Source organism: Cyanistes caeruleus, chromosome 4, assembly GCF_971803275.1.
Source record: "Cyanistes caeruleus chromosome 4, bCyaCae1.hap1.1, whole genome shotgun sequence".
NCBI classification, from domain to species: Eukaryota; Metazoa; Chordata; class Aves; order Passeriformes; family Paridae; genus Cyanistes; species Cyanistes caeruleus.
Genome location: NC_141704.1, coordinates 35,430,450 through 35,440,472, shown reverse-complemented (window position 1 = coordinate 35,440,472; position 10,023 = coordinate 35,430,450). Strand labels below are relative to the sequence as shown.

The following is a 10,023-nucleotide window of genomic DNA, read 5'->3' as shown; positions in this document are numbered from 1 at the left end:
CTTTGCCCAACATTTTTTTCCTTCTTTAGGATGTTGAACTGATAGCCATGCCTAAAGATTCTTAGCTTTTTCATATATTTGTAGCTTTGTAGATTTTTAAGATACAGTTGTATTGTTTCTAGTACTTTTCCTGCCCTTTCTCACATTTTAGAATAACAAGCTAAACCTTCCTAACACATTCTTAAAATTCTGTTTAGTCTTATTCTTAAAAAGAGAATTTCTGACAAGAACATCTTGTTTTCCACCAGAGCTGGAGACATAACAAGAAATAGGGCAAAGAAACCCCTGGACCAACTCCAAGGGACTTGACCTAAGGGTGGGTTACTGGGGCAGCTGATCTCCTATTGAACATACTTGCTAGATAGACTAAGTAATTAACCTTATAAAAATTGTAGAGATCCTTTATCATGGGTGCGTATATTGCCATATCTGTGCACCTGAAAGCTTTCATTAAAGGATTGCTTTTTATCTAACCACTTTTAATATTGTTTGGAAAGCTTTTGTCTTTTGATTCTAGGCAACAATAGGAAGGAGCTCTTGAGTTCTCTTACTAGTTGAGACCATAAACAAAGCTTGTAAAAAGTTGAAGTATCACCACAGCTTTGTGTTGCAGTGTAAGAAAAGGCATAGCCTCAGAATGCTGTGATCTACACACAAGAGTACTGTAAATGAGAGCGAGATGTTCATCTTCCCTACTTTCTGGGCTTTGCCTTTGCCCTAGACATACTGCTGTTATGTTTCTGTGGCAAATTGAAGGCTCTGGAGATGTAAATGGCCATATTAAGTTGTTGTCATACAAGTTCAGGGAGCTAGAGTGGCTTGTGGGACTCCAAATGGCTGCATTGTGAAGGTTTGAGGTGAGTTGGGTGACCTGGCAGCTGCAGATTTGTTACTGGCTTTGCTGATGCAAAGTACTGGTCTAAGGTGGTCTAATGCAGCGATTAGGTGTGGAAGTAATTTGAACAGAGGTTGGTGTCACTGCAGAGGAAAACGGTACAGAAAAGTCCTTTTTAATCTAAAATCTATGGGAGAGTGATCTGCCTGACATCTGATATCAGGAGGTTCCACCTCCTGCAACACAAATGAGTCTTTCAGTGGAATAAAGGCATCACAAAGTTACTGTTGTTGTCTCCTGTGAAATCTTGCTAGATTTCTATTTCTTTTTCCCAGTCCTCAGACTTTAAAAAAAAAAGACAAATAATGTGTGGTTTTGAGGTGCATGGAGAGAGAATGAGACTTGCTCAGCTCTTTCCTCTTCCCACCAGCACTTAAAATGTTACTCTGGAAAGCTTGTACTGCCAGAAGGTGGCTGTTCTTTTCAAGCTCATAATGAGTATCTTTTTAGAATTTCATGGCTTCAGCATTTGCATGTTACAGGTACCAGCATTAATCTTGGCCAGATCTCCAGAGAGTATGAGACCTCTTCTGCCAGTGCTAAACAGTCACAGGAGGCTGGTACACCAACCTTCACTAGAGAATTTAAAGCTGTGACCAAAACTTGTTTAGCTCTTTTGAGATAAGCATGCAGGCTGAGGTTTTGCTTAAAATCCTGTTTAAAAAAATAAGGGTGCTTTGTTCAGACACTCAGCAGAAAGCTACTGCTTGTGAGGTTTGCCTGGGACAGAATGGGCAATGAGCTGGCCTTGCAGCTCCATCCCTCTTCAGGTGATTTCCTTCAGTTCCAAGGTCCACCTCTCTGCAGAATATTGAATTTATATAATTCAAATTAAAAAGAAGGTATATATATGTGGTGCAGTGGATGCTGGCTCCAACAGGAACCTCTGAGTAACATGGCAAGAATGCATGGGATCATAGTCTAAGAGGTTAGCTTCTTCCAGTTTACAAATTACTTAAAGCTTCTATACTTAAAGTTGCCTTCCTCCTCCCTCCTCATTTGGTAAGTAAATGCAAAATGTGCTTCTTGTTGCTTCACTGATGGTGCCTTCCTGAGTTGAAGCTGAGTATGGCTCTTCACACTTGAACTCAGCTCTTTGCTGCACTGGTCCAAGGAACTGAGGAGGCAAAGACTAAAGGGTAGCTAGGGAAACTTGTAGTAGAGCTGACCTTCCTGCCCTTAACCCACACTCCTTCACTTGGTTCTCCTGCTACTTGAGATGACTTTTGAGGAAGACCTGGCTGTGTGCTCTTCCTTGCTGGAAGACAAGACAATGTTTTGGGATCAAATAGTTTTGTTAAGCTGAGATTTGCATACATGCAGGGAGAAAAAAAAAAGTCAGGAAAATGTTACTCCAAGGAAACTTTTCAATTTTATCAAGTAAATTTCTTTTTTTTAATATCAACTATATAAAATTGCATAAAATGCTTGTTTCAAATTGACAGTACAAAAAAACTAGTGTCAGTTTTCTATTGAACATGCTAATTTTTTGTCATGACACTTCAAAATCAGCAACTTTCTGGACGTGTGGCAAGAGATTTTTATATCTGAAATGTGCAGTTTCAGTTTGTAGTGAAAGCAGGCATCAATCTCTAAGATTGTGTTGCAAAAAAATCGCACTTTGTTTTAAAGCTTCACTCAGTCCCAAGGAAGAACAAACTAAGTCCCAAATGTATTTTTTGAACAAAAATCTCTTTTAGAGAGAGAGGAGATTGCAGTGAGGTTTTTTGGATTCATTAAAACATAACAAGGGAGAGGAACAGATAAAGAAATGGATAGGAAAAGTCTCATTCCCATCTTACTCAATTTTTCTTTTGAACAGCTTACCTTGAAGCAGGATTATTCCCCTCCCTGTGCATTAGACTTGGCTGGAAAAAGAGGTAGGAGAAGATAAGGTTAGGATGTGAGCTGAAGGGAAGCTCAGAGCAGGTCTTGTGTTCCCTGTCCTTTCTAAGGCATCAGTTGCCTTAAGAAAATGAAAGATTTTTCTTCCTTCTGGTGCAGTTGCTGGTAAAACATCATCATTTTCCAGGGATCTGTAAAAGGTTTACCACCTGCTTCCAGACTTCCCATAGCTTGGTCATGTGAAAAAAAAAAAAAAAAAAAAAAGACATAGGATTTGAAATTGAGATTGATTCCTTTATTTTTTATTAGAAATAGAAAAAACAGTGTCCCTAGCCCTCACTCCAGGGAAAAATGGCAGTGGTATCAACATCTACTATCAAACCTTGTCTTATCACAAGGAAATGCTACCTTGCATCTTTTTAAGTCTTCTTTCCTTCAAATGTGATGCAAATGTTGGCAGAAATGAAGTCAGCAGACTAAGATTCCCAGCCTTTGTAGCAGGATTGTTTGAGTACCGCAGCTTGGAGCAAGCAGGGCCTGCTGGGGGTGCTCATTCTTATTCCCAGCCCCATGCATGCAACAGTTCTTGGGGCTGCTCGTCCCTCCTCTGCCTAACAGCATAGCCTGAGATACCAGCAGCATCTCAGTGCAGACCTGGTGCCACTTTACTCAACAAGCCCCATGTGCCCAGAGTGCCTTGAACATGCTGTGCAGGCAGAGCTCTGTCCTGGGTGCAAACAGGGGCTGAGGTGTCCGGAAGCTGCCTGGCAGGTTCTGCATATGCTGCCTGGAACATGCCCCTGGACTTCAACCCAGGAAATATTCGACAGAAATAGAGGGTCGTTGCTTTCTGAATGCAATTGATGGCACTTAGGTTAGCTATTTGAGTCCTGCTGTGGGTCCTGATACATGTGATTTGAATTTCTAATGCTGGAGAGAAGGGATGAAAAACCCTCAAGAGGTTGGTGTTTTTTTCCTTTTCGAGGGGGGTGGTTTTTGCTTGTTTGTTTTCAGATGTGCTCAGTTCTTTGTATTAAAGATAAACTCATGTTTTCCCCTTGATTGGATAGCTTTGCACTCTTGTCAATACATCTTCCAAGTCTAACATTGTCCATATAGGAGTGGGAGGATATGCTGAGTTCTAAATGCCAGCAAAAAAACTCTTGAAGTCTCCATCTATATTCAAGTGCAATTAATTGTAAATTTTTCCAGATACTTAATATCATTATTTGTTCCTGGTAACTATTTCCACTTTCGGCCTTTAGAAGAGCCCTAATCAGAAAATCAGACTCGTTCAAAACCTAGAAGCCTACACAATAGACTTCAGGTTAAGCTGGGGCTGCTCAGACTTAGCTTTATGCTTTATGCAGAAATGATCAATTAAGTTGAAAGCCCAGAAACTCCTGTTTGAAATGTGCACTGCTGGACAGGGGAGGGAAATAAGAGTTACATAAAAAAATGTCTTTCAGCATGAAGTATCAGATTTTCTCCATTTGAAAACCCAGGTGCAGTAATTGGCTCTTCTGAAATCCCTGAGCTCAAGGAGTTGATCAGAGTTAAAAGAAGAAAAGGAAGGAAAGTCGAATGGCAGTTTAAATTCTCAAACCGGCTTTCCAAACTTGCTGACGACCTTGTGTTCCTCCGGGCCTGTGCAGTAGAGGGGCAGCAGGTCGCTGTGGCGGTGGGCCGGCAGCAGGGCGCTGCGGGGCAGGAGGCCGGGCAGGCCGCCGGCCGGGGCCGCGCCGGGCGGCAGCACCAGCCCGGGCAAGGCCGGGGCCCCGGGGCGCCATCTTTCCAAGGGCACCTTCGGCTGCTGGGCAGGGCTGCTGGGAAAGGCAAGCGGGACAGGGAATGGTAAGGGGGCTGCAGCCCACGCAGGCGATGCTGAGGCAGGGCAAAACGGAGCCCTGGGCCTCTGGCTTCCCTCCCCCTCGAAACAGAGCGGGTTGCAAGGGTTTTACTGCTGCTAGGTGCTGTGTGGGGAGCACGTCCGAGGGTGAAGCCGGGGATTGACTGCCCGAGCAATTGGAGCTGTTTGTTTTACAGCTCCTGCCTCCGGGCGGTCTGGGGGCAGCTCTGGGCCCTGTGTGGGGAGATTGGGAGGACAGCGGCAGAGGGGGGCTGAGCGGTACCTTTGGAAAGCCAGGTTACTGCAGCCTGCGAATGCCCCTGGGAACACAGAGCTGGAGACGGCCGAGAGGTGGTAATCGCGCCGGTGGTAGTGTTTGAGTCTTCCAAAAGCATTCCTGCCCCTCTCGGGGGTGGAGGGGTCACGCTTCCGTCCTCTGCCTTTCCTTCTATGCTGCTGCTGCTGCCTGCAGGGTGGTGGGAGAGAGATGCCCATGCAGATGCTTGCTTTGTGGTCTGGCTTTTATTTACTCACACCCCTGGAAAGATCTGGCATGTTTGTATCCTAAGGCAACGCTGTCACCCAATGATTTTTGCCCCCTTCCTCTGTTCCTGGAGGAAAGGACTGGCACTGTTTCAGCCCTGTAGAAAAGGGCTGCATCACCTAGGGAAGAGCAGGCCCGTGGGGAGGGGTATGGTTGGTGCCTGTTGAAAGACTGACATGCTTTCTCTTGCTTGGGGTTTTTTCCCTTTTTTTTTTTTTCCTCCTTGTCCTTGTGCACTTCTGATAATGAGTTAGGCTGTTGGTTAAAGGTGCATTCGTAGGATGCATGGTCCCTGTTACTGTAATCCTTTGCCCAGGGTACAAAAGAGGCCCTGCTGGACTGTAGTGTAGGTCAGGAAAACTGGGCAGTGCTGCTGCAGAGAGGATGCTCTGTGACTGTGGTCCTGCTACCCTGCTTGTCCAGTCCTGCTTCCCACCATGACTTTTCTCCCAGTTCTTTCCAGAGAATAATGCTCTTCCTTTCCCTCCCCCACCCTGGGCTGTGTGCAGACAGTTGCACTGAATTTAGCCTTGGAAAAGTGATATTCCTATCAACTATCCTCCATGTATTGTCTGTTCCTTCTTCCTCTGATAATGGGGAGCTTTGTGTAAATCACCAAGCTAACAGAATAATAGAATAATTTGGGTTGGGAGTGACCCTTTAAAGTGACGCCACTGCGATGAGCAGGGACACCTTCAACTAGATCAGGCTGCTCCGAGCTTCATTCAGTCTGACCTTGTATGTTTTCAGGGATGGGGAATCTATAGCCTCTCTGAGCAACTTGTTCCAGTGTTTCACCATCCTCCTTATAAAACCCATCTTCCTTATATTCAACCTTAGCCAACCCTCTTTCACTTTAAAATAATTGCCCCTTGTCCTATCATAACAGGCCCTGTTAAAAAGCTTCTATCCCTCTTTCTTGTATGGTCCCGTGAAATACTGGAGCTTTCTCTGCAGCCTGAATGCCAGCTCTCACAGCCTTTCTCATAGGAGAAGTGCTCCAGCCCTCTGATCATCTTTGTGGGACTCCAGAGCTGGATGCAGCACTGCAGGTGGGGTCCCACCAGAGCAGAGGGGCAGAATCCCCTCCTTTTCCCTGCTGCCCACACTCCTTTGGATACAGCCCAGGATACAATTGGCTTTCTGGACTGAGTGCACATTGCTGGGTCATGTCCAGCTCCTCACCCACTGGAACCCCCAAGTCCTTCTCAGTGGGGCTGCTCTCCATCTATGCATCCTCAGTCTGTGTTGATATCAGGGATTGCCCTGACCCAGGTGCAGCATCTTGCACTGGTCTTGTTAAACCTCATGAGGTTTCCATGGTCTCACTTCTTGAGCTTGTCCAGAACCCTCTGCAATCAGCAGCAGCATTCCCACTGATGGAAACCCTTTCCACAGTCAAACATACCTTGGCTTTGGAGCAGTGCTTTTTTTTATGCTTGATAGTTCCAGTTGGGTGAGCAGGAGGGTTGTGAAAGGGCACAGGTGGGTCTCAAGTGTCCCGAGTGGGCGCAACCCGCGTGTCTCAGCAGATGGCAGCAGCGACACTCCTTCAGCTCCCGCCGCTGCTCCTCACTCCTGCCGAACCCACCCCTCCGCCCCCCTCACCACCTCCGTACTCACCCCCCGCGGCTCTTCCTCGCCCTGTCCCGCCAGCAGCACACGGCGAAGGAGACGGACAGTGCCAGGATGACGGCTCCGCTCAGCAGCGAGGCGGCCACCGCGATGCGGGACCCGGTGCCCGAGGGCTGCGGGGCGGCTGCGGGCAAGGGGCGGTGAGCGGGGCCGGGGACAGGGACCCCCCTTGCTCCCGGCCGCCGTCCCCCTTGCAGGTAACCCCAAAGTTCCAGAGAATATTTATTAATAATCATTATAAAAGCTAACGGTGAACGTGGCTGATGCCACGCCGGCTCAATACAGCGGAAAGTTAATGAAAAAACCCCATATTAACACGTCATATTTTCTTCTGGTAATATAAAATAATCACACGGGATGGAAAATATAAAGCATTTGATGTGTCTTCAATAAAGCATAAAGGTAGTAAAAATTAGGTCCTAAAGAATAGAAAGGAAAAAGATTAAACAGGAAAAAGAGAAAAAAATTAAAATGTAATAAAATTTAAAGGGGAAAAAAGTTTCAAAGGGAGAAGAGTTGAAAAGGAAAAAATGTTGAAAAATGTAAAAAAGAAAAAATCTAAAAGGGCAAAAGAAAGCAGCTAAAAAGGGAAAAAAGTTAAAATGTTAAAAAGAAAAAAAAAAGTTGAAAAGTATTAAGGAGGGCCACTTGCAACTGGCACATGCTGAGCATGCACCGGGTTACTGTGAAGTTCAGTTTTCCTCCTGTTGGGAAAGCTTTTGTGTCAGTGCTCCGGATTCCCTGTGCCTGGCACCAGGAGTCAGGTGTCAGCCAGTACCAGGTTTTGACCCAGCCTGATGACTTGAGCAGCAGTTAGTGGGAATGAGGGAAGGTCTGGATATCTGCTGAGCTGATCTCAGGTGAATTCACCCCCTGGCACCACCCTGCCTTCTCAGCTCCTGAAATGCTGTTGCAGGGCTGCTGCTGGAGCAGGCATTTCAATGGTGCTGACCCACAACCGACTGGGTCGAGCAGGACCTTCCTTGTCCCGTTCAGGGCGGCCGGGTGTCCCCACCTCCTGCTGCCCTTGGTCAGAGTGAGGAAGTGCCCGTGTGAGGGCCGGTGGCTGCTCCTCCCCACCCGAGTTAGCGCTGCCCCCGAGGGCTCCTTACCCTGGCACTGGGGCGGCGGGTGGCTCCAGGATGAAGTGCTCTCCTGGCGGAGGCAGGTGAGCCTCTCGCTGCCCACCAGCTGGTATCCCTCCTGGCACCAGTACACGAGCACCGAGCCCACGGAGACACCTGAGCCTCTGTCCACGTAGTAGTATCCATAGCGTGGTGGGGGGAGAGCTGTACATGGCACTGGGAGGGAGAAGGGGACATGTTAAGCATAAGTGATGACAAAGCATCCCCCAGTGACGCTGTTGAAGGGCTGCCAGGCCGCTGTGTCAGTCCTGCGGGACCTGCAAGTCTCTAGGATTTTTTTTGTCGATTTTTGTTTGGTTTTTGTTTGTGTGTGTTGTTTTACATAGTCCAAAGGAAATTCATTAGAAAGTCTAGCAGCTTTATCTGGAAAACAAGTTTTTTCAGTTGCAAACTCTCCAGTGTGGGCAGCTATGGAACAGCAGAAGTGAGACTGGAAAGGTGCAGGCTGGGGAAGAGTATGCAGAGAGCAATTTTTAGGAGAGAAAGGAAAATAATTTTATTTTTTTTAATAACACAACATTCTGTGAGAATACTGTTGGTTGGAACTCAAAACAAAGAAGTATTACTCTCTGCTAGAGAGAGAGGCTTTTTTCATTCCAGACTTTAATTTTTTAACTGGTTTGTAACTCACAGCTATTCAGAGCTACTTAGTTATCCTGGTTAGACCATCTCTTCTGCATTGCACTGATACCTAAGGAGAGCCAAAAGGGAGGTGGGCTCCAAAAAGAATGGCAGTCTGACCATGTGTTTGCAAACCCCCTGCACAGATATTCTGCCACAAGACCAAGAAATTGTGGTAACAGGTATTATGGATATCAATATCCTAAATAAAAGGAAAACACTTCGATCAACTCTAATTTAACCAAGCTTAAAACCTGCAAGCAGAAATGTGCATTATCTAGCTCAGGGGGAACTTTTGTGGGGAATTCCAAGTGGAATAGTAAAGCTAATGTGAGAGAGAGATCTGGTTTCCCTCTACTTTTACTGAGGTGATGTAGGCTTCTAGTCCAGTGGGGCTGCTAAAAAACAAATTGGGTTAAGTAAGATCAGACTTTCTCTAATTTCAGCAGGGCTGTTATCAGGTAGTGCAGATGTCTACATGACTTAATTCAGCAGTGCCAGGGAGGCTGCTGAATGCCTGGATGGGATCTCTTGTATGATTACATTGTCCAGCACTGGTTGTTATGACCTCTGCCAATAGTCACCATGATTTGGAGTATAACATGGGCTCTCTGAGCTGATGCCAGCCCCAGGTCACCCCACAGCAGCTCTGAGGCTGTGTCTCACTCATTGGGGAATGGCACGTGCTTTACCCTAGAAAGCGGATTAAAGAAAAATAATCACCCTCAGCAGCTGGAGATTATTTGTGGGTTTTTTTTTAAGAAAAAAATCTCAATTTCTTCGCAAGGGTCCCAGCTCAGCCTCTGGGGATGGGGATATGTTCAGTGCACCCACACCCTGAGCAGACAGCTGGTCCATCGTGATGTGCATAGATGGTAACATGGAGAAGGACTTTACTCTCAAAGGAAAATATCCACTGTCGAGTTTCCTCCCTGTGCCTCCTGACTGCTTCTGATGCGACGCATCTCTCCCATGTCACAGAAGCTGCTGTGGCCACCATACAAAGCCCACGCATGGCCTGGGAGTGCCGCTGTGCCCGACGAGAGAAGCACCATGGTGCCTCCATCACCTCGTCCCTGCACCCTTCCCCCGTGTGCCTGCACCGAGGGCCCCGAGGCAGCCCGCCGAGGGAGAGCCGGGCGAGCGCTCATTTCGTACCTGACATGTTGCTCTGCACATCGGTCCCGTTGGCGGCGTCTCTGGGGAGCCCCTTTCTGACGTGTCCTGCACCGAGTGAGGCGGTCCCGGGCCCAGCAGCATCGCTCCAGGCGAAGCTCAGGCAGCTCCAGGGCAGCAGGCAAAGGACGATGCATTTCCCCAACTTTTGTCCCGTCATGGTTTGGGGAAACGCAGCACCATTGGGTGCCGGGCCGCCCCGAGTGCCTGCGGTTTCCCTTTGCGTCTGAGCAGGAATCAGCTGGGCTCTTAGTGCATTAAGCCCTGAGCAGCAAAGCTAGCAGCCGCTCTTCCCCCGGGGCTTGCCTCTCCT

The 10,023-nt window shown here is 47.3% G+C and overlaps 2 protein-coding genes across 5 annotated transcripts in view; one reads left to right on the top strand and one right to left on the bottom strand.

Annotated features, from left to right (window-relative positions):
- Positions 1-3,020: 3,020 nt before the first annotated feature.
- On the bottom strand, positions 3,021-5,141 carry LOC147653573 (uncharacterized). The gene is made up of 2 exons (XM_086885801.1): positions 4,873-5,141; positions 3,021-4,566 (listed from the first exon to the last, which is right to left on the bottom strand). Exons 1-2 carry the CDS (start codon positions 5,082-5,084, stop codon positions 4,341-4,343), a joined length of 438 nt encoding a protein of 145 aa, XP_086741927.1. The 5' UTR covers positions 5,085-5,141; the 3' UTR covers positions 3,021-4,340.
- Positions 3,367-10,023, top strand: part of LOC111930396 (solute carrier family 23 member 1-like) — a 33,807-nt gene continuing 27,150 nt past the window's right edge. For 2 of the 4 annotated variants that reach the window (XM_023928454.2, XM_023928444.2), the window contains exon 1: positions 3,386-3,701. Coding sequence is in view for 1 of the 4 variants with exons in the window: in XM_023928444.2 (XP_023784212.1) it covers positions 3,684-3,701 (18 nt within the window). In the remaining 3 variants the exon portion in view is untranslated. Of the gene's footprint in view, positions 3,702-4,479; positions 4,595-10,023 lie in introns of those variants that run through there. The other 2 variants (XM_023928423.2, XM_023928439.2) reach the window with 2 other exon arrangements.